The sequence below is a fragment of the Heteronotia binoei genome, chromosome 4 (genome assembly GCF_032191835.1).
Source record: "Heteronotia binoei isolate CCM8104 ecotype False Entrance Well chromosome 4, APGP_CSIRO_Hbin_v1, whole genome shotgun sequence".
Classification (NCBI taxonomy): Eukaryota; Metazoa; Chordata; class Lepidosauria; order Squamata; family Gekkonidae; genus Heteronotia; species Heteronotia binoei.
Window position 1 is genome coordinate 59,926,504 of NC_083226.1, and position 25,071 is coordinate 59,951,574.

At 40.0% G+C, this 25,071-nt stretch overlaps 1 protein-coding gene across 1 annotated transcript in view; it reads right to left on the bottom strand.

Moving 5' to 3' along the window:
* Nucleotides 1-25,071, bottom strand: part of JAK2 (Janus kinase 2) — a 130,831-nt gene that overhangs the window by 37,097 nt on the left and 68,663 nt on the right. The window contains exons 3-9 of the mRNA XM_060237378.1: nucleotides 21,458-21,581; nucleotides 18,924-19,041; nucleotides 15,218-15,363; nucleotides 13,983-14,304; nucleotides 10,499-10,618; nucleotides 8,419-8,576; nucleotides 2,477-2,588 (exon numbers count right to left, since the gene is read on the bottom strand). Of these exons, the coding sequence (XP_060093361.1) occupies nucleotides 2,477-2,588; nucleotides 8,419-8,576; nucleotides 10,499-10,618; nucleotides 13,983-14,304; nucleotides 15,218-15,363; nucleotides 18,924-19,041; nucleotides 21,458-21,581 (1,100 nt within the window). The remainder of the gene's footprint in view (nucleotides 1-2,476; nucleotides 2,589-8,418; nucleotides 8,577-10,498; nucleotides 10,619-13,982; nucleotides 14,305-15,217; nucleotides 15,364-18,923; nucleotides 19,042-21,457; nucleotides 21,582-25,071) is intronic.

Sequence of the window (25,071 nt, forward strand, 5' to 3'; positions counted from 1 at the left end):
CCCTTGTGAATATACAGTGGAGGTGAAGAATAGGTTTAAGGAACTAGAGTTGATAGACAGAGTGCCTGAAGAACTATGGACGGAGGTTCGTGACATAGTACAGAAGGCAGCAATCAGCACCATCCCAAAGAAAAAGAAATGCAAGAAAGCAAAGTGGCTGTCTGATAAGGCTTTACAAATAGCTGAGGAAAGAAGGAAAGCGAAAGGCAAAGGCGAAAAGGAAAGATTCACCCAACTGAATGCGTATTTCCAGATAACAGCAAGGAGAGATAAGGAGGCCTTCCTGAAGGAACAATGCAAAGCAGTACAGGAAAAAAACAGAATGGGAAGGAAAAGAGATCTATTCAAGAAAGTTGGAAAAATCAAGGGATCGTTTCGTGCAAAGATGGCCATGATAAAGGACAGAAATGGTAGGGACCTAACAGAAGCAGAAGCGATCAGGAAGAGGTGGCAATAATACACAGAAGAATTATACAAAAAGGATCTCAATGTCCCGGACAACCATGACAGTAAAATTGAGCCAGACATCCTGGAGTGTGAAGTCAAATGGGCTTTAGAAAGCATTACTAACAAAAAAGCGAGTGGAAATGATGGTATCCCAGTTGAGCTATTCAAAGTCCTAAAAGATTATGCTGTTAAAAGTGATGCACACATTATGTCAACAAATTTGGAAAACACAACAGTGGCCACAGGATTGGAAAAGATCAGTTTATATTCCAATCCCAAAGAAGGGTAATGCCAAGGAATGTTCAAACTATTGCACCATTGCACTCATTTCACATGCCAGCAAGGTCATGCAAGCCAGGCTTCAGCAGTATCTAGATCGAGAGCTACCAGAAGTTCAAGCTGGGTTTCGGAGAGGTAGAGGAACTAGAGATCAAATTGCCAACATTCGCTGGATCATGGAGAAAGCACGAGAGTATCAGAAAAACGTCTATTTCTGTTTCATTGGCTACGCTAAAGCCTTTGATTGTGTGGATCACAACAAACTGTGGCAAGTCCTTAAAGAGATGGGAGTACCAGACCATCTCACATGTCCCCTGAGAAACCAGTATAAGGATCAAGAAGCAACTGTCAGAACGGGATATGGAACAACTGATTGGTTTAGAATAGGAAAAAGAATTCGACAAGGATGTAGATTGTCACCCTGTTTATTTAATTTATATGCAGAGCACATCATGCAGAATGCTGGCCTGGATGAAGCAGAAGCCGGAATTAAGATCAACAACCTCAGATATGCAGATGACACTACTCTAATGGCAGAAAGTGAGAAGGACCTAAAGAACCTCTTGTTGAGGGTGAAAGAGGAGAGCACAAAAGTAGGCTTGAAACTCAACATCAAAAAAACTAAGATCATGGCATCCGGCCCCATCACACCTTGGCAAATAGAAGGGGAAGACATGGAAGTAGTGACAGACTTCACATTTCTGGGATCCAAGATCACTGCAGATAGTGAATGTAGCCATGAAATTAAAAGACGTTTGCTCCTTGAGAGGACAGCTATGGCGAACCCTGCCAACAAAAGTCCGTATAGTCAAAGCGATGGTATTCCCAGTAGTAATGTATGGCTGTGAGAGCTGGACCATAAGGAAGGCCGAGCACAGAAGGATAGATGCTTTTGAGCTGTGGTGCTGGAGAAGAATCTTGAGAGTCCCTTGATCTGCAAGAAGATCAAATCAGTGAGAAATCAACCCAGACTGTTCCCTGGAAAGTCAGATGCTGAAGCTCAAATACTTTGGCCACCAAATGAGAAGGGAGCACTCCCTCGGAGAAGATCCTGATGCTAGAAAAGACAGAAGGCAAAAGAAGGGGATGGCAAAAGATGAGATGACTGGACAGTGTTACTGATGTAACAAACACGAATTTGAGCATACTTCGGAGGATGGTGGAAGACAGGCGGGCCTGGCGTGACTTTGTCCATGAGGTCGCAAAGAGTCAGACTCAACTGTGCGACTGAACAACAACAAAAAAGAATACCCAAGTTCTTGTAAATAGTAAGTTATTTAATCTAGTTTATATTCTGCTAGATTTAAGATCCAAGAGCTGAGTTTACTATATTTAAGTACTAACACAACTAATTTGATCACTACAGCAAATCATCTTATGAGGGAATTAAACCATAATAGAAAATGCTACTTAGTTCATAAAGAAAGTGAGCTGGGTTGCATATTGTTTTGCTTCGATACAGCATGTTCAGTTCTTGCAGAGTCTTAATAGCCAACAACATTGTCTGGGAATGACAACAAAGTGAAACTGATAAAAAAAAATGGCAAAATTACGAAATTAGGTTTCAGAGCATGGGGGAATTTTCAGGAAATCTCCCATTCAAATCTCAAATTATAAATACGTTGTTCAAATATGTTTTTATGCTATTATGTACATTTCTAAAGATGGAGGAAACCAATTATATTTTGAAGTAATTTGAAGTAAAATACAGAAAAATCAAAGGAGATGAATTCTGATCTTCAATACTAACCTGCACAGCAAAGGTCAGAAAGTATTTCTTAAACTCTTTTGGACTGCAACGAAGAACATAATACCCAGTCTGACTGCCAGCTTTCTTCAGTTTATTGATTGCAAAGTCCATTCTGTTTTTTAAGAAATAAGAGAAGCAATTTTTTTTTCCTTTTGAAAAGTTAGCAAGCTTTGAACTTTAGCCTGAACCCAGAGATTTTAATGCCAAATCAAGAGGGGTTTTTAAAAACACAGTGTAACCATTTATTATTGCTTACAAATCACAGCATCTGTTTATCTTTCTCTCATCTACTTTTGACAAAATGAATGAAAAAGTTCTGCCAGTTCTGAAAGAGAATGATGACAGCTCAGTTACAGAATACTGGCATGCAGAAGTTATCTGTTTCAGTCCCTGGAATCTCCGGTTAAAGTATCACAAGAGGTTACAAAAGCCAATCTGTACTTTGGAGACTTTATCTCAGCAAAAGTCATTAGAGCCAGTTCTCTGATTGGCTATGAAGCAGCTACAGTAAATGCTTTCTTAACCTTCACTCATGGGGAGGGGGGCCTGCTGGTTAATCAAATGTGGTGGATACTCATTTTTACTGCTCTGTCATGCCCCAGCCTGAAGGAATAGCAGCAACCAAGACCCACTCTTGCTGGGAATGCCCTAGCAACAGCCCACATGCCTGGTGGGATGTTCCTCCCCCAAGCCACAGAACTGTACTGTGCTGAAGGCAGACAAATGGGTCAGTAGCCTAGGAACTCTGCTACAGAGATAGCTCCTAACAGTTTGAGGTGGGCTGAGGGGAAGAAAGCACCCAAGGCTAGCATGAGCTGTAGTGCCAGCTGTCAGGAGCCCAGCAACAGCCCAATGCATCAATCCTGCCTTCTGGAGAAGTGGAGATGAGGTTTGTGCGTGCCTGAAGACACAGGGATATAGCAGCTGAGGACAAGGAGCTTGCTGTCTAGGTAATGCCAGTTAACTAAGCATTCTGCATAATCAAGTGCTGGAAATCAAAGCATTTATTGTATATAGATTCAGATAGCTTCATCTGCTCTTGTATAAGGAAAAAGGGAAATGCTGACATGGCGTATTCCTGTTAAAAGAAATCAACATGGAATCTTATTTTTGTCCCCTTTTAAAATGCTTTTATTGAGAATACATATTTTACAAATAATCTCATTATAACCAAACATAAAATTATACTCTAAACAAATTGATACGAGTCATTACTCTGAGGTAATCTATCCTCTGCATAGGTCTAACACAAGCCAGGTCAAAACACTATCAGGTGAGTTACGGTCATTTGACTCTACCTCTACTTTGCATAAAAGCAGTATCAGCCTCCCACAATGGGCTTTACAGGTGTTGGCTTACCTCAGACCCTTTGAGAGGTACCCTTTTCCAAACACAGCCTCAGCAGAGAAAGGTGAATTTTGTCTTCTGGATTTTTTGAAAAGAGGCTATTATGAAGCTTAGGAAAGGTTTAGCTACCCTCTTCCCCTCCAGATTATCCATATTTGTCATAATGAAAGTGCACCAAACATTTAGTTCTTCAGAACAATAAGAATATACAAAAGTATATATAAAGACAGCCTGAAATAGCTTTTCTGTAGCGACTTGGGGGGGGGGGGGGAGGGGGGATGAGCAATTTGTACCAAAAGCAATTTCCTTTGCTAGCAATGTTCTGTGTTCCCCACAATCATTTAAGATATTGATATCTGAATTGCCTTTTCTTTCTTCACAACTCAAAATTCTATTTTTGCCAGACCCTGCAGTGAACACATTAAGAAGTCCTCTGCTTATGACATCATATGCTATCGCCATGGTTATGGTTGGGAGTTCTTATGTTCATTATCTGTTCACTGCATGCCAGATTCAAAGGTGAACAGTGAACAGAAGAAAATGTTTTTGGTTTTAAGTTTTGTAGATTGAAATCATTTAAAAAAAATCTAAGGTGCTAATCAACACCTATCCATATGTTCATGTCAAGATTTTCATAGAATTTCCGGAGAATAATATGCACTGAATGTCAGTGGTCCTGACCCAGCTTCAGGGACAGACAAATAGTCCCTTCTAGCAACCGGAGGTCTCCCAAGTACACCAAAGCACCCATTCCAGTTCCACAAAACTGAAAATGAGCATCTTGATGTGGCTAGAGTATACAGTCAGGTTTACATTTGTACTGGTGATACATGAGAAAGATTATTTGCTCAACACTGATTACACTTGCTAGATTGGGACAAGATCCCAGTAGGCAGCCATGTTGGTCTTCATCTTACTTCATTTTACAAACCACTGGACTCAGACCCCACACAGGAATATAAAAAAGAACTGAACAAGATTACAAAGGAATTACCACTGAGCATTCGGGAACAGATCCTGTCAGACACATCACAGGAACCTCGACCAGATACTTTTTATCTTCTACCCAAAATTCACAAACCAGGCAACCCGGGATGTCCCATTGTATCGAGGATAGGCACTACCACTGAGGGGGTATCTGGATATATGGACTCTATTCTAAGACCCTATGCCACCAGTGCCCCTAGTTATGTTCGTGATACTACAGATTTTCTGAGAAAAATACAAACTTTGAATAACCTTCCAGAGAACACTATCTTAGTTACCATGGATGTGGAATCTTTATATACCAACATCCTACACCAAAATGGATTACAAGCTGTAAATAATATAATCTCTGATAAAAACACAGTTGACTTTGCCACAAAACCGTGCCATTTTGTTCTCACCCATTACTACTTCAGGTTTGGCAATGAACTTTTCCTACAGCTCAATAGTACAGCCATTGGCACCCGTATAGCCCCACAATATGCTAACATCTTTATGGCTGACTTAGAGCAACGCTTCCTAGACTCCCACCCACTCATACCTACCTTATACCTGCGTTATATTGATGACATCTTTATGGTCTGGACACATGGTAAAGAAGCCCTGGATGCATTCCACCAAGCATTCAATGACTTCATCCTACCATCAACCTGACAATGAACCAGTCTACGCAAGAAATACATTTTCTGGACACCACTGTAAAAATTCATGTGGGACGCATAGACACTACCTTATACAGGAAACCTACTGACCGACAAACACACTTGCATGCTACCAGCTACCATCCCAAACATACCAAACGATCCATTATATACAGCCAGGCTCTACACTACAGCCGCATTTGCTCCAATCCTACTGACAGAGATTCTCACCTGAGGGATCTACAAAAAGCCTTTTTGGAACTAAAGTACCCACCTAATGAAGTCAAGAAACAGATTAACAAAGCCAGAATGATACCCAGTGAAAACCTGTTACAAGACAAACCCCGAAGAGACAATAACAAAACACCTCTAGTGGTCACACACAACTCTCAACTGAAAACAGTTCAACATATCATCAATAACTTACAACCTCTATTGGACAGTGACAGCTCTCTTTCAAAAGCACTGAGGGGTAAACCTTTCCTTGCACACAGACAGCCCCCCAATCTCAAACAACTCCTCACCCACAACAATACAACATCTCATCTGAGCAGGAACACTGGAACCAGAGCTTGAAATAAACCCAAGTGCCAACTTTGCTGCCACATACACCCAGACAACACAGTCACTGGGCCTAACAGCATTAACAATACCATCTCAGGCTCATTCACTTGTTCATCTTCCAACATTATATATGCCATTAAATGCCAACAATGCCCCTCAGTTCTCTACATAGGGCAAACAGGACAAACCCTACGCCAAAGGATAAATGGACACAAATCTGACATCAGGAATTACAGAACTGAGAAACCTGTTGGAGAATACTTTAACCTTCCTGAGCATTCAATGGGTGACCTCAAAGTAGCTGTTTTACTGCAAAGGAACTTCAAGAACAGAATGGAGAGAGAAACTGCTGAATTACAAATTATCATGAAACTTGGAACTAACACCTCCCAAGGACTGAACAGGGATATTGGTTTTTTATTTCATTACATATACTAAACTAACTCTCACTGAGTATAGCTGTGCATCCACAGTGTTCCAATGTATTTCTCTTTCAGAACAGTGTATCAGAATAATTTTTTTGTGTGTTGACATGCTCAAATGAGGGATGTGGGCTGCTTATCTCATTACATATACTAAACCACCTTCCACTATACTTTAATGCACCCTGTTTTTCTAAGGGCTAACTTATATTCTTTCTCTTTTAGAACATTGTATCAGAATTTTTGTTTTTGTTTTTTGGTACTGACATACTCAAATGGGGGATATTGGCTGTTTGTCTTATTACATATACCAACCCATCCTATGGCAAACTATATGGATGTTACAATCTCTTGAGTCAACATGCTCTCTATTTAAACTAACAAAGCCAGAATGTTACCTAGATTTATGGCACTTCTACAACAGGAGTCTGCTTTTTATCACCTAGTGTTTTTCAGCTGTTTTGTCCTACACTAACAAACACAGATTCTATTCTTGATTCTTTTGATCTGCTAAAAACATTCCCATGATTCCACACTGCAAATTTATATTAAGAACTGCTGTGTCCATTCCCATATGTCTGATAAAGTCTGCTTAAGGACATACGAAAGCTTACATTTTGAATAAAACTTAGTTGGTCTTAAAGATGCACTTGTCTACTGCTTTGTTGGATTGGGACAAGTATCTCTTAAGAAAGAGGAATTTTTATTTTAATGACAAGGCTGGCTTCCAGGGTTACCATGGTAAAACAGCTGCTGGAGCGCATAGCTTGGCACTACAGCACTGCTGACCTATCAACTCCAAGAAGGAATTGGCTTAAGACACTTTAACCTTCCTGAGCATTCAATGGGTGACCCTTGCAGGGTTACAAGAAGCTGGAGAGAGCACACAGATCCCCCCCCCTCAACTCCTTTTACTTATAGGCTAGCAAAAACTTATAGGATATATGTTTTCCTATATTTAGCTTCTACAAAAGGCCCCTCCAACAGCAGTCAGCAACACCCTCAACCTACAAGGCTCTCAGGAACAACATGGAGAGGTGGCCTGCACTGGGAGAAGTTCCTTCAGGCCTCAGAACAGGAGATAGGGAGGCTGTAGCACTTTTACCCTCTTCTCTTCCTTGGACAGCATGAATTTCTGTCAACCCCTTTTCTCCCCTGGAGCTTCCCTTATAAAAGATGCCTGGCCCTCATCCCTTTTCCCCAGATCCAATCCCAGCCCTGTTCATCAGGCTCTAGCACCAGTTCTGGTCAATCTGTAGCTATGGGTGGGGCATTTGCCCACCTCTTACTGGCCACTGCCTGCTCTTAAAGCCTCTCCCCAACCCCTGGTTTCTCTCCACTCCACAGCTCATTCTGTTCTGACTATGTCCCTGGACTCTTGTTTGGGTCATTACTATTGCTGGGTCCATGGGCAAAGCTGTTGTCTTCCCTGGTGATGTTGTCCACTTACTGGCAGTCTCAGGGGCTGCTGGAGCCTGCTCATGGCTAGTTGGGTGTCACCAGGCCATCCGTGACTGATGACATCATTGGCTTTGTTGGGATGAACGCAGGCTAATTCCTGTCCTTGGCAGATACTAGCCCCTCACAGCTTGGCTCTTTCCAGCAGCTGAACTGGCAGTGCTCCTCCCACCCTCATGTGGTTGCCTGATTACTGTGTGCAGGTCTGCTGAGGCCAGTAGCATTTGGGCAAGTCCAGACCAGGCATTGGTTGCAGCTGGGCTAAGAAGACCATGAGTTACCACAAAATGCAAAAGGATCATACTCTGCTCCACTCAGCTAAAGGGAGCAGAATAGGACACCTCTGCACTCCACTGTCCCACTGGTATAGGCTTGATCCCCCCCCCCCCCGCTGGAGGAAAAGGGGTGTGTTTGTGTATGTTGGCAGAAATGGGCATCTTGGCTAGGGTCCATCAAAACTCACAGTTGGCCTGATCAAAGGGTCTCAAGGCTTTGTAAAATGTAAGAAGCATGTACCACTTACGAAACTGGACCATGGCAATTGCTCTGGATATTTTCAAGCACTGAAGGGGGTGCTACTTCTTTACAGAGGTAATGATGAGCATCTGCAGTTAATCTATAATAGCCATCAATTAACGACACAAAAGAAAGAGCTTCTCTTAATGAATGAAACTCTGCTTCCTGAAAAGATAAAGGAAAGAGAAAAAATTGTACATATTTAATGAAAACGTTTCTCTTGCATGCTCCACCAGTTAAAGAACATCTGTTATTCCAACTCCTACAATCAGGGGTTATTTTGTAGAAAAACAGGTGGTGGAGCTCATCCAGGGATTGTTATGCAGTTGCAATACTATTCAATGGACGAGGAGGTGGAACTCTCAGGAGGAGGAGGAGGAACTCTCAGAAAGGTTCAGGAGCTGTGCTCCTGTGAGCTCCCACTGAATCTGAGGCCTGCCTACAATACTGATCACTGAAATGAGTAATCAATGAAAATGCATGACAATAGCTGTCAACTATGTTTTGTGAGGAGATTAAGCTCTCTTTTACTTCAGAAAAGCTGTAATATGTCAGGCAACGGAATGCAGATATTCTGGAAATATTGAATGTACCTTCAACACAGCCAGCTTACTTATATTCTCAACATTACAAATTTCATGTATGATCATGCACAGAGTTAACATCACACATTAGGTGCTTTTATGTACGTGGCTTTAGAAACACAGCAACGTAAATAAAAAATAGTGTTATATAATGTACACTGCATAACAAAGACAGTATGTTGCCACCAGTGTGCAAGACCCCACAGTGTGACATCAAAAAGTAGTTAATTAAATCAAAATAAAAAGTAAACTCTAGAGAGTAGCTTTGTCCAAAAAAAGTTTATCAATACACAAACTCCTCTGTAGGTGTCACACGTACCCAAAAACCCACAACAGTATGCTAATTAAGACTCTGTGAAAGGTAGTAAACAGAGGATGATTATTTGAGGTTTAAAGGTCAAACAGTGCAATTATAATTGACGTGAAAGGTCCTGAGAAAATGTGCTTTGCTTTAAGGTGCTTCTTAAGATCAGCTGTCACACGCCACTGAACACAATGAAGTAAATCCTGAATTCCAAACTGCTTCTTTAGGAACTGGGAAAATTATTTTTCTGGATCATGAAAACATTATGCTCTTAGCCGCTTCCGTAAGTGTTTTGTGGTCATCACCATTATTGAATTAATGCTTCCCACCACTTTGAGGCATGCTGTCCTAATCTAATTTGTGGGTGGAGAAACCGTGCCTTAGCCATAATATGGAAGAGATTTGTTCTGGTTTCTGCTCTGCCTCTTGAACCAGTCATCAAATGTTCAATGGTATGTAACAGCTTTCAGATGGGTTTGTAAAATGTTTATTTTCCTAACACTGAAACTTTACAAAAAGAATGTATGGGTGAGTTTGCACATTAATTTTTAGGGAAAATCTTTTAAATTAAATCAGAAGAGTTTCCAGCTAAACATTAGGAAGAACTTCCTGACAGAGTGGTACCTCAGTGGAACAAGCTTCCTCGGATGGTGGTGGGCTCTGCAAATTTTAAAACAGAGACCAGATAGCCATCTGACAGCAATGCTGATTCTGCGAATTTAGGATGATCATGAGAGGGAGGGGCAGGAAGGTTGTATCAGTGTTTAGTTTTTGTGGCCCTTTCTTACATGCCCAAGTAAATGCTGTTCGCTGTTTTGGGGTCAGATAGATCCAAGAGGGCAGCCGTGTTGGTCTGAAGCAGTTGAACAAAGCAGGAGTCAAGTTGCTCCTTTAAGACCAACCAAGTTTTATTGAGAATGTAAGTTTTCGTGCGCTCTCTAAGCATACTTCATCAGATGAGGGGATCAGGTATTGGGGTCAGTCAGCAATTTTCTCCAGGCAAGTTTGGCTGGGGATCTTGGAGGTTTTTGCCATCTTCTAGGCATGGTACAGGGGTCACTGGGGGGCGGGGGCGGGGAGGTATTTGTAAATTTCCTGCATTGTGGAGGGGGCTGGACTATATGACCCTGGAGATCCCTTCCAATGCTATGATTCGAAATATTTACGACACAACTAGCTGAAAGAATAAGCCACTGTACCAGATTCTTGGAGTCCTGCTTGTGAATTGTTACAATTCTGCTCTCGCTGGAACCTTCCTGGCTTGCTTGCTTAATACTGACATCAATGATATCAGGAAAATCACAGTAGGTCTGTAGGTTCTGTAAAAGGGTATTCATTTATTAGGAAACAACTTATACATGATACGTAACAGGCAAACTCAGGGACCAGACCCTGCAACAGTACAGATGTCAACTCTGCTCCTCTATCTACTGAATCAACAATTAAAGGCTTTGTCAGACAGATCATAAGGGATTCATCCATTAATATGGTATGTACTATCATGTGTCAACAATGCCCTTTTCTTCTTTACAACAAGACATATAGTTCAATCACTTAGCAAAATAATAGACAGACAACATTTAACAAAAAAAGGCAATAGTCAGAAACCTGAGTGAGAACACTTCCCAAAATGCTCAAAATCACTATTTTAAGGCAAAAGGGTTTTTTTTAGAAGGAGACTCCAGCATGGATCCACTGAATCAGAATTCATCAAGAACACAATCTCCCAAGGACTTTACAAAGACCTGGGATTCTTCAGCCACGGCAAGTGTTAACTACCTTAGTAAAACTGGGAAATTACATAGTATGCCTAGCAAGGACTCATCACATATATCTGATGAGAAGAGCTGTAAGTCCATGGCTTACTCATGCTGCAATATTTTAAAAAAATCTTTTGTCACAAGACTCCTGTTTATTTATGAGATTTGCCAAGTACTCTCCATGAGAGCTTTCCCACAAAATACATCAGATATCTAGCATCCTTCTGCATACTGACAGATGATCCTAATTGTAAACATAATAAAATGCATATATGAATGCCAGAATTCTTAGGTAGGAAAAATTTAAACATACACGATCAGTGAACTGATGAAAAGAGTAATATTTCAATTTAAGCAAACTAACTAATCTTCTTTATAATAACCCCAAATAATTCAGAGAAAATAAGAATATCAAAGTAATATCAACCAACTAATAAAGGTATCAATAATATCGGAATATTAAGAAAGACTACAACAAAACTCCACTAAAATATTCCCAATATTCCACTATGTCAACTAACTGTGCAGTCCTAAGCACAGTTATACCCTTTAAAGCAGTGGCTCCCAACCTTTTTGGCACTAGGGACTGGTTTCGCAGGAGACAATATTATCACAGACAAGTGGCAGGGGCAACACTGGTTATTTTGCCTCCTCAGGCTGCCACCCTGTCTATGCCCAGCCCCTGCCCCCCTCCATGGGGGGGGTCCTTAAATGGGGGTAGACTGGGGTTGCTTCTGCCACTTCCCCACTAGGTGGCCAGGCAGCAGAAGTGGCCAATCTACCTCACCCTCCCATTTAAAGACCCCCACCAATCAGCTGATTGGCAGGGATCCATAAATGAGGGGTAGGCAAAGGTTGCAGTAGCGGTGTCCCTTCCACAAGGGAAGGCAGCTTCAGAGCAAGGGCCATGCTGCCTCTTTCATCTGCCCAGGGCCAGGCGGGTGGAAGGGGCAGCGGGCCTGCTCTGCCTCGCTCCAAGGCTGGGTCCCGAGCAGGCGCCTCTGCCTTGTAGCCTGGTTGCTAGTAGGCCATGGACCGGTAGCGGTCCATGGCTTGGGGGTTGGGAACCCCTGCTTTAAAGTCCACTAAAGTAAGGGGCTTAGGTGTAACTCTAAATTTCTTATTTTACAAATCTTATATCTGTGCTTTGAGACAGACCTCCAAGAAAGAGTTTCCAAACATGGGGGTGGTATCAGAGAATGCCTTTCTATTTGGTTATAGCTGCTTCCAGGATAAACAGTTTATTTTATATTCTACCTTTCACACACCCCCAAAAAATTTTCCCCAAGCAGGTTACAGCAATCAGAATCTATTATAAATAAAAAGTGATATTCAACAAAAAGCATTCCTTGGGGATGCTGTTCTTTGAACTGGATTCAGGCACACTGAAGGAATGCCTGGTCACTATTGGCAGAACTATTGAAAGGTTGCTCCTGACAGATAGCAAGAGATTATGGTGAAACAGCAGAATTAGGGCCCAATATCAGTAAGGTCTTAATCAGTGTACAGACATCATTAATCGTGCTTACTCTTTTCTCTTTAGATAAGAAGCATCATTAACTTTAAATAATGTTCTTACCACATACAGATTCATTTTAAATATGACTGAGAGCAATCCTCCTTTGCTTAAATCATTAGGCTGCTTCAAGAAGAGAAAGAAGACAAAAAAAGGCCCACGGCTGTAGATTACTGGAAAATTAGTACAGTTGAAAAAAGTGCTTCTCAGTAAGTAGTCAAAAAGTACAAAAAAATAAAAAACATTCACAAAGTGTAACAATACATGTGTATGATATATATAATAATCAGACAAGACTCGTATAAAGACCACAAGCGTTCAAAAATTACATTCAAAATGTTTCTTCTATGAGTCCTGGTATGCTGGCTCCTACCGGATATTTTGAATTTGATTGAAATAGAGCTACCCTAATTTGAATGTCCAATGAAGCAGACCAGTGAAACGGCCAGCTCCAGCATGCAGCCCCGCCATTGAAACATGTGGGGTTCTTTCGCAACTTTCTTACCCACTTGCTATCTCTGAAATATGGACTGGGTCCTAATATGAACTCTTTGAGAACTGCGGTGGATGTGGATATATATTAGAGATTCCTATGTCCACTTCTCTGCGGTCTTTATATGAGTCTTGTCTGAGTATTATATATGTTATACATGTGTATTGTTACACTTTGTGAATGTTTCTATCTTTTGTACTTTTTGAATACTCACTGAAAAGCACTTTTTTCAGCTTACTAATTTTCCAGTAATCTACAGTCATGAACCATTTTTTGTCTTGCTTGGTGTTCTATTCCACGGCTTCCTCTTATGGTTTGATCTGCTTCAGGAAGAGTGCAGTATTTCCAGATAAGATGCTTTATCCACTGAGTTAATTCTGCATCACCATGGCTTTCTTGCTCAAGTTATATCCTCTTACAATGCCACTGCAAAATGCAGACTGGCACTCTTTGCATTCTCAACCACATCTGATACCAAGCCAGTTTAACACCTTGGCAGCAAGTCTACTTGGTGCTACTTGCAGTTAAGGTTAGCTAAAATTAATGTGAGTTACATGTGCAGAAATACAAACAGGTCTGCTGTTCTTTGGTACCATCTAGCAGCTTCAGTGTGCTTATTATTCTCCAGCATGGAAATAGTGCTCTACAGAAGAAACTGGCAATATGAACTGCCCAGGATACAAAAGAGAAGTGCGCGTGCAGACCTTCCTCTAGCAATGAGAAGACTATGGAGCTTTCAACCAGACTCCCATGTTGGTGTTTTATCTTCTGCAAAAATGATACTTAGGCCTATTTTGCAATTCACTATTCAGTATATTTAATTAGCCAGTTAAGGGCTCAAATGTCTAGACCATTTTAGTTCTAGTGATTTTCAGAAACCCTGAAAGTAATAAAAGTGAGTTAAAAGAGATTACCTGTTCTGTCAGTGTTTCACTATCTTTATGTTTCCCTCTGGACAACTGAATACCTCCATTTCCAGATATTACAATGGTTGCAAAACTCTCTTCTTCTGAAAGCTCTCTGCCAGGCTCCTTTACTTCAAACACTTCTGAGTAGAAGGCAGACTGTAGGGTTTCCAGGTTTATAAGATACTTCAGTTTCAAATTTCTGGCAGTTGCCTTGCATTGGCTGAATTGCTGAATAAACTTGCGAAACCTGTACCTTATTCTTTTTCGTGTTAGAATGTGATAGTCTTGGATTTTTTCTCGGATACATTTGGGCAAAAACATTTTGTAGCTGTGAATACAAAATCCATCAGTTAAGTGGCAATTTATCCACAGAAACCTCAAAGCATGTATCATTTTCTGTACACAAGATCTAATAATAACAAAAAAAGTCCTAAATCTTAAAATAATTTGACCTGAAAGCAAATAAGACTGAAGCTAGAAGTGCTGAATTCCATATTATTCTATTTACTGTTAGCATTACACTGTCAAATCTTATTTCTGCAACAATTGGAGATGAAGAATGGTTTAATAAGATTAAAGAAAATCCAGTGTCATCACAACAGGCTACAGAAAAGCATCTGAGGAGTCTGATTTGATATACAGGATACACTTAGTGCTCCCACCTGCAGTGGCTCCTTCAAATTTGCCAGTATCTGAGTTGATCTGTGAGCCAGTGCAGTGGATACTCAGACTGTGGTATCCAGAGTTTACAAATCTCTGTTCAAGCCATGAAATTTACTGGATGACATTAGGCCAGTCACCATCTCTCAGCCTAAGCTATTTTACAGAGTGGCTGTTAGAATATAACATGGGAGCCCATATAGGGTGCCCAGGACAGGAAAAAGCACAGTAAGGAAAAGAAAAATAAACTATCATTTCTGTAATGGACAGGTATTTTTAACTCTCATGAAAACAGAACTACCTATGTGTTCACTGTTTTATTCCGTAGAAGAGTTTTGGTGATGAAGGGGTCAGACCTGCATTTTGAACATCTTGGTGACTTCCCCATATGCCATAGTCCATACTCACCTCTATTAGAGGTTTCGCTGACGTTTGACGTCCCACACATCTGCTATGTATCTGTTAGGACATTCTGGATAGGTCACATGAAGAAATAAACACCCAAAGAACACTATTCTACAGGATAATTTTTTGTCTTTAAAAGGAATATGTGAATAAGTATGATACTGGAAATTAATTACCTGATAGAATTATAGATAGCCAAGGGAGTTTGGTCCTTCTCTTTCGCCATTCTCATCATGTCTAGAACAGCCATGCCGAGACACTCTTCTTGTGTTTCATGAGTAACAGACATCTTTACCCATCCATGGACAAAGTCTTCACGCCACTGAATGCAAAAAGAAAGAAGACATTTCAGGATGAACATCCAAGTAGGTCCTGGTGATCCAATATCTATCAGATAACTATAATTCCTTCTAACTCAAAGGCTATATTTTTAATGTAGTCTGTAGAGCTGTATGGCACTAGTTTTTTTTTCTTTATGATCTAAGTGGAACAAAATATTGTATCTTCCAATAAGCGTAATAGCTGTGTACTTCTTCTCTCTTATGTAGGTCTTACTGTTTATTTATTTGGTTGTATTTACTTGTGGTTATCTGTAAATTGTTTGAGTAAGTTAATTTTAAAAAAAGAGCATGGTCACCAGAGGAACCAGAACTTCAGAAGCCCTCCCATTGTCCCCCTCACCCAGATGAAGCCTCACTGTCCCAGACATCTATACCAGAGGTGCCAAATGTCTGATCTGTAGGCCAAATACGGCCCGTGCAGGCCCATCCAGTACAACACTCTGTGTCACACAGTGGTCAAAAAACCCCAAATGCTATCAGGAGGTCCATCGGTGGGGTCAGGACACTAGAAGCCCTCCCACTTTTGCCCCCCATCCAAGCATCAAGAATACGGAGCATAAGTACCCCTCCCTTTATAAAGTTTATATCTCCACTACCAGGCATTATATTTTATGACACACATGGCTTGGCCCCAGAAAATCCCATTTATGTCAGATTTGGCCCTTGTAACAAATGAGTTTGACACCTCTGTATCTTTTTTGAGGTGCGGTGACCAGAACTGTACATAGGATTCCAAATGAGGCCACATCATAGATTTATATAGGGGCATTATGATACTGGCTGATTTGTTTTCATTTCCCTTCCTAATAATCCCTAGCATAGCATTTGCCCTTTTTTACTGCAGTTGCACACTTAGTTGACATCTTCAGTGAGTTACCAACCACGATTCCAACATCTCTCTCCTGGTCAGTTAGTCTTATTGGCCAGTTCAAACCCCTCAATGTATATTTATAGTTAGGATTTTTGGTTCCAATGTGCATTACTATGCACTTTCCCACAATGGACCTCATTTGCTACATTGATGCCAAGTCTTCCAGCCTCAACAAATCCCTCTGTAGTGCCTCACAGTCCTATCTCGTACTCACCATGCTAAATAACTTCATGTCATCTGCCAACTTAGCCACTCCACTGTTTACCCCAACTCCAAATCATTAATGAACAAGTTAAAAAGCACGGGGCCCAATGCTGAGCCTTGTGGGTACCCTACTGCTTACCACCTTCCACTGTGAAGACTGCCCATTTATACTCATGTTTTGTTTCCTGTTAATCAACCAATTTTTAATCCACAAGAGGACTTGTCCTCTTATCCCATGACAGGGATAAGAGGATTCTTTGGATTCTTTGATGAGGAATTTTATCAAAAGCTTTCTGGAAATCTAAGTAAACAACATCTACTGGTCACTACACCAACATCTTTACTGGGTCACCCTTGTCCACATGTTTTTTCATCCCTACAAAGAATTCTAAAAGGTTAGTGAGACAAGATATCCCCTTAAAGAATCCATGCTGATTCTTCCTCAATAGCTTTTGTTCATCAATGTGCCTAGTAATTATATCTTTAATAATGTATTCTACCAATGTACCCAGTGTTACATGAGACTGACTAATTCTCTGGAACCTTTAAAAAAAAGAAAGATGAGGATTACATTAGCCACCTTCCAGTTCTCGGGAATGGAAGCAGATTTTTGTGATAGATTGCATATGTTTATCAGGAGATCTCCAAATTCACATTTGAGTTCTTTCAGAACTCTTGGATGTATGCCATTTGGGCCTGGTGATTTGTAAGTTTCTAATCAATTGTAGGACCTCCTCTCTTGTCACCTCAATCTGATTCAGGTCTTTCAACACCCCTCCTGAAATACGAAGTTCTGGAATGGGCAAGCACCTCCCTCATCTTCCACAGTGAAAACAGAGGCAAAAAAAAAATGCATTCAGTTCCAGAATCGGTACCAGGAATCCTATAATCATTTAGTGACCCTTTTACCCCTTAGTCATCCAAGGGCTCTGTCTCCCTGGCTGATTTTCTGCTTCTTGCATATTCAAATAATTTTTTTTAATCATGGATCTTTATGTTCTTTGCAATATGTTTCTCATAGTTCCTTTTTTTCCTGTCTGATCACTGACTTGCGTTTTATGCCAAGGCCTGTGTTCCATTTTATTAACCTCACTTGGACTAGCCTTCTAGCGCTTTAAGGAATCCTTATTATCTTTTACTGTTTCCATTACACTGTTTGTTAACCATTAAGATCTTTTTTATACCTAGTCGCATCTTTCCTAACCTGTAGTATATATTTTATCTGAGCTTCCAGGATTGTAGTTTAAAATAGTCTCCAAGCTTCCTGAAGGGATTAGACCCTCCTTACCTTTCCTTTCAGTTTCTTTTTCACAAGCTTCCTCATTTTAAAGAAGCTACTTCTTCTGAAGTTAAATATGGTTTTGTTAGTTTTACTGGGCATTATGGTTGCTATTACGTTTGTTATAGCAAGCCCGCAAAAACAAAAAGGAAAAAACAGTGAGGTAGCTCTATACAATGGCCTGCAACCTAGCCATTTTCCCTCAGTGGATGGAGTGGTTGAGTACATCTCTAGTCTCTTCCCCCATCCCTTTTGTTTGTTACCACACCAACATCTTTACAGGTAGGCATTGCTTTTTTCAGCACACTGGCCATAAAAGCTGCCTTCTAGACAACAGACAGGTTTTCCGTTATAAATAATGGAACACAGTACCAGATATTAGACCAAAATTAATTCATTCTCATTCTCTCTCCCCCCCCCACCACACACTTGAAATAAAGTTTCTAACATTCCACCCCATTCTAGTGTGTCCAAGAAGTAAAACTCAGAGCAGGACTATGAAGCAGAGCTCACTTCCATCTTAATGTCTGGCATCAGATCAAAAGGTAACAGGTTTATTCAGCTCCTAATGCTGCTCTCAAATATAATCCATTACTTTCTCCCACACAACTGAATAGTTGCCATTCATGACTATTGGGGAAAGTAAACTGCTGCATTAGGAAACATTGTTGTCATGAGGACAGAGCCTATCTTTTATCAACAACAATGGGATTTTCTGGCCCTCACTGATAGGAATCCTACAGAGAAACACGTAACATATGCCTGGACACAGAAATGAATTGTATGAAAAATAATAAGCATTTTCTTAGCTACAAGGTAATATTTACTCAGTACTACCTTTCGCAAGTTGCTAACTGGAAAACTTTTGTTAGATCTGTTTAGGACAGAATACAATAATGTAGAGATATATTCCAGTTTCCTATTTCCGTTCTGTTACAGTACAACTCAGTGCTAACTGAAAATTTTCACATAAATGACATAAAGCAGTTTAAGCTGCAGTCAAAATGATCGTTTTCTTCCTTCTTCTCCATAGGAAATAAAGCAATAAAGTTATTTAATTTCATGGAATTTTCTTCCTGTTTTTCTGGTGAAACTGTATTTAAATGAAGACAGCAGTAAACTTGATGAAAAAGGACAGAAGGGTACAAGCACAAACAGACCCAAGTATTAAATTACCATAATCTTACCTGGGCAAACAAATAAGACATGACAACATCATCAAGAACAGGACTCTCTGCACCCCGAGAAACACCATATCGGTATGCTCGTGTACTGCCATTAGAATACCAGTGAGGGAAATAATATCTGTTAGGAAACATATTTTGTGTTCTGTATCAATCTGGTTTGTTTTAAACAGATAAATCCTAGAAACATGTCAGTGAAATTAAGACTGCTTTTATATAATATAAAGGCTTCCAGTTCTTCTGTTATTTATAGCCTGCCTCTCTCACTTGGAGTCATGGCAGATTACACAGAGTGAATCAATATAATCAAAAGGATAGGACATCCAATAAAAAATACAATAGAATTAGGGTTGTAGAACCAATCAGAAATCTAAAAACAGAACTGAGGCAAACCATAAATATTACTATTACATATTAAATAAAGCAAAAATTACACAGTCGGATTCCTAGATGAACAAGTTAAACACAGTAATACAGACCACAGCCCTTAGTTATTTATCCAAGTAACTTTGAGAATCATTTAGTGTAGTGCAACTCTATTGCTGGCACAGAAAAATCCTCTTGAGTAATTCAATTTTGCATAGTTTGAGGACAGCCAGGATAGAGGGATCCTTTTTGACCACCTCAGGCAGGCCTTTCTGCAAGGTGGGAGCCACAACAGAGAATGCACGTGTATGGGCAACTGTTGATTTTGCCCATTTGCAGACTGGCACCTGCAGAAGACTTTGCTCAGATGAGTGATGCTGCTGTGGCAGTGCCACCAAGTTCAGAATATTAATGTGTTTGCACTTTAGAAAGTAACCTGCACAGGCTAGACTAACTACAATATCTGAGAACTCATAAGTGTATTTTAGGACCAGTTCACACAAATAATCTTATTCCAGGTCATACGTTAAGTTCAAAGTTTAAGGAAGCCAATCTGTCACCTGTCTTACACAGACCAAGTAATTTTCAAGCTGAAATGAGATTACAAACACTGGCATTTGACAAGTCAAACAAATGGGCAATTAACTATATTATTAAATAATCCTAAAATACATTAAGCATTAATTTGCAAGCTAAAACAAAGCACAGAACTGTGCTAACAAATGGTGAAAAAACATGTTCTAAAAGGCTGCAGAATCAGATGCTGTATAGAAAACCAAGCTGCCTGTATCACCCTTATTTCAGCAGCAAATGCAATGGGTTTGCAGCAGGTCAAACTTTCTGGACATTTGTGAAACTGCATGTGCATTTGCTTCACGTTTTCTCAAACAAGGTATTCTTTTTCAAGTGACTGGCATTACAGCACACAGCAAGTAGAGTAAACCAAACAATATGGATTAACTATGAAAGGAAACAGCAAGCAGTAGTTCTTTGGAAAAAGTTGGCAAGTATGCCATGTCTACTCTTAAATTAAGGCAATATGACCTTTACTCTTGAGTGATGAGGAACAAGGCTGCCTCACTTCTGCCAATGTTATTACCAAACTCTCTGAAGGCATGAGAAAAGGTAGGCTTGGACTCCACAAAACCTTTTTTTTCCCACTGAAAGAACCGGCTTCATGTTGGCAAATGTAACTAAAATCATAATAAACATACATATGATGCAGCCCTGTCCAATGGTGTCTTGTTTCAGGTGAAAGCACACATTAATCCAGTAGTTCAGACAGCTCTTGCACTATCTACCACTATTATACATTTTGGACATACCTAGACTCCTTGAGATTTGCAAAACAGCAATATTTACTGAATTAGTTGCTAAGAGATTGGGTCCATAAGGTAAGAAATCTCAATTCTCACTTTCAGTCATTTCATAACCTCAATAAGAGTCTACTCTGGCATAAACAAAAAGAAATAACTTATCTTGCAATTTAAAGTTCAAATGTTGAAACTTCAATTGTAGCTTAGGAAGTCCTCATGATGTCATGAAACAGAGAGGGGGCAGTGCTTGTTTTTTAATGGTATATTCAGATCTATGGACACACCTTACTTCTCTTCTATTTTAGTTTCATTCACAAGAACTGTGAGTTTATTTATTACAGTTAATATTGAATAATAAGTAGCCAATTGACTTCAGAGGCTGAAAACCAGTCTTGTCTTCAATTGCAGCAAACAGGACAGATCATTCGCCCTAAGCAACATCAGAAGGGAGCAGTCATACATCAGTGGCAGAGCTGGCCCTTTGCAAGTACAAAGTTGTTGCCTCACTCCAAGGCATCTCCAGGGAAAAGGAGCTGGTGGCAATATTGTGAAAGACCTCTTTCCCAGAGGAGTAAGAGTGGCCATTTAAAACTATCCTCAGATTGTAAATTCTTCAGAGGAATGAGCCTGCCTCAACGCCATAACCTTCTGCATAATATGCATGTAAAAAAGCTGGCTACAGAATGAAAAGATATAGGCAAACCACATAATTATGTATGAATCTTTCTGATAATTAAAGTATAATTAAAAACATGGTAAAAAGAAAACAATAACTGAATTATATGTAAACAGTTTAACGTTTTTATTAACAAATAACATTTTCTGTAGATGTCTACGATAAAGTGTTAACACTACCTTAATCGATACAGTATGGTGTCATTGGCTGATCCCTCTACTTGGAAGGTGTGGTTTGGAGGATACCAGCATCTATCTGCCTGGTTCATTAATGCAAACATGTTATGGTAGACTGGCAAGATACCTGGTAAAGCAGAACAGCAACATATTTTACTGACATTAAAAAAAATAATAATTAAAAATTACACTCAGAAGAGGCTGTCATGGAAGAACCTAAGCAATCAAGCATGCAAAGTATGTTGAATTTAATTATGGTAAGACATAAATTTTATTGTACCAGTGAAACAAACAAAAACAGCTACCATACACAGAAGATTAAAGGATAGGGTAGGCTTGCCTGTCCCTTTGTGTATTTACATATGTAGCAGAATATTTAAAGAACTGCTTCCAACACTGGATTCAGCTTAAAATTGAGATGTACATTCAAGTCCACACAGGCAGATAACGGGAACTGAAATTATCTTTTCGACACATCAAATTTGTATTGTTAAAATCATGTCTCAACAAAAAAGCACAAAAAAAATCAGAAAGACGACTTTTGGGAATATAGATGTCTCTAGCTCTCATACTTCAGCAGACATAATGGTCCCACCCACCCCCCAACAAAAATATAGCTCTGAGAAACCTTAAACATAACCTAGGTTGATAGTATCTTAATGGCTGGCTTTGGTACTACTTCGGAAACCAAAGAACTGCTGAGGGAAACTGCCAGTCCCTTTGGCTCAAGTCAGCTGTTCACATTGCCATCTAAAACCCTGACATTGCCTCACAGTCATATTGGTTCCCACTAAAGAATAAGTAAATTTGTATCTGAGTAGGTCCTTAGAAACCAACTTTCTGCATTTGTTGTGTTACATGTTTTAACAATCAATCAATCAACCTTTAATGGCATGTAAAAACAGGTTAAAAGAACAATGGGTTGAAAAACAGAAAATAGGTTAAAATACTGGACATCAGGATTAAAGTACATTTACATAAGATCACAGTTAAATGGGACAACAAAACTGTTCCTTGTCTTGACGAATCATTTTGGCCCAGTACAGAAATAAGGCAGTGTTTACAGTTATGTCAGGAGTAACATCCTTCAAAAGAAACTGGACCTTATCTGGATCAGCCAGACCCATCTTATTTAAAAGAATAGGATCCAAAAATCGACCACAAATACTTAGATAAAAGGGACAATACAGGAGAATATGTAAAATGGTTTCAATAGATCCAGACTTACATGGACATAGTCTGGCCGGGTAGGGTATGTTGTGATATCTACCATATAAAACTGCTGATGGCATAACATCAAATCTTGCCAATGAAAAGGCCCTACGCTGTTGAGGACTTTGCAAAGAATAGAGATAGGAAGCCATATGGCCAACATCAAACGAGAGCCCTAGACTCACGGGAGAACAAGTTTTATTAGCGGCGCTGTGGAGATTTTGTAATTCAATATCCAGAATTCTGACTTTAATCATACGAAATGCCTTTGTTTGTGAGAGCATGGATAATGACTCTAAAGATAAACCAACAGTGCTAATCTTTTTCTCGATGGAGTCTAGCCAATTAGAGTAACTAGATTCTGAGAGCATTTGAAAGATAAGACTGGAAGGATCGAAGTTATAGTGTATTCGCAACCAATATTTAACAGTTAAGAGCCATGCCCTAGTTTCAAGTGGGACCTGCCCCGATTCTAGGCATAGGGCTGCATAAGGCACACAACATGGCATTCCCAAAATTTTACGAAGAAATTTGGCTTGGATGTGTTCCAAGGAATAATCAAACGCACCAATCCATAATGGCATACCATATAGTAGTTGCGCACATGTTTTGGCCTTAAAAACTTTCAGAGCAGCCGGCACAAATTGATTTCCCTTATTGTAGAAGAAACGACAGAGAGCCTGGGCACTGGCCTTAGCCATATTAGTTGCAGACCTTCGCTGAACAGTCCAAGATGCATTGTATTGGAAATGAATACCTAGATACTTAAAGTGTCTAACCTGCTCTATTCTATTTCCATTAAAGTCCCATTTGAATAATTTCCAAGTTCTTGAGAAGACAAGAATTTTGGTTTTTTCAAAGTTAAGTTGGAGCTTATTAGATTCAAAATACTCAAGACAGCGGCTAAAAAGACGCTTCAAACCCACTCGCGTGCAGGACATTAGTAAAGCGTCATCTGCATACAGTAACAGTGGCACGTGAGTGGAACCAAGTTTAGGGCTATGACCGTCGGTGCCAGACAATGTCAGTGCTAGATCATTAAGGAAAAGGTTAAATAAGGAGGGGGCTAGAATGCAGCCCTGCTTAACACCCTTATTAGATGGAATTTTTGCTGTTAACTTTCCGGCTAGAGAGCATTTAACCTGGCAAGTAGTTGAGGTATGCAATTTTCTGATAAGAAAAAGTAATCGCTTGTCAATATTCATTTTATTCAATTTGTCCCAAAGTAAGTCTCTATCTATGGAGTCAAACGCTCCTTTAAGATCGAGGAAGGCAGTATATAACTTAAGCTTGGCCTTCCTAGTATATTTATTTACTAGATGGGACAAGATAATACAGTGATCCAGTGTGGATTTCCCATGGCGAAAACCCGCTTGTTCTGGCCCTAGGATTTGTTGTTGTGACATCCATGCAGTAAGTTTGGCTAACAGGTGCTTGGCGTACAACTTGCCAATTATAGAGAGGAGGCTAATAGGTCTAAAATTTGAGGGGGATGAACAGTCACCCTTCTTGTAGATTGGCACTATTACTGCATTTGTCCAGGCCTCGGGCATTAAACCAGTTTTATCGACCATTGTAAAAAGGGCAGCAAGTAAGGGAGCCCACCAATCCGGGTCTGATTTTAGGATTTCAGGGGTTATCACATCTGGACCAGGGGCTTTCCCAGCCTTTAGTTGGACAATTAATTCCCTCATCTCATCAGAATCTACAGGGGCCAATCAGGTAAATCACTCAAACAAAAATCAGATGGTTCTAAAACACTTCTACCCTCCTCATAGAACACTGTTAGGAAATGTTGAAACCAAACATGAGGGGGAATAAGGGACGTGAGGGGAGCTTCCCTATGGAATGCATTAGAAACTATGGTCCAAAATTGTTTTGAATTATTCAAAGTTGCCGCTTGTATCAGTTGCTCCCACTGGCCATTAATATAATCATTTCTCTTTTTTTTTATGAGTTGCAGAAGCTGAAGTTTAAGATTGAAAAAACTAGTAGGAAGGGCAACAGCCTTAGATTCTCTATAATGGCTGTAGGTGACACGTAATAGTTTTTTCAGGTTCCTACAATCCCTATCAAACCAGGGATTTGAGAGGCTTTTCCCTAATTTATTCTGTGAATTCCTCCAAGGTTCTGAATTTTGGTTCAATGAATCAATCATATGTGATATTAATGAACTGTAGGATTTAAGAGTTTGTAGTGGATCATCAGCACAAAGTATTAGGGACCTGTACTCTAGAGATGGACTAGAGTTCAACAGTAGTTGGATTTTTTCATTTAATGCGGAACCCCTATGAATTCTTAGTAAAAAGGCTGACTCCTCACTCTGGACTGGCACAGAAGGCAAAAGGTTTAGAGGGGAGTGGACTTTAATAGTCAAGATTAAAGGAAAATGATCACTACTAATA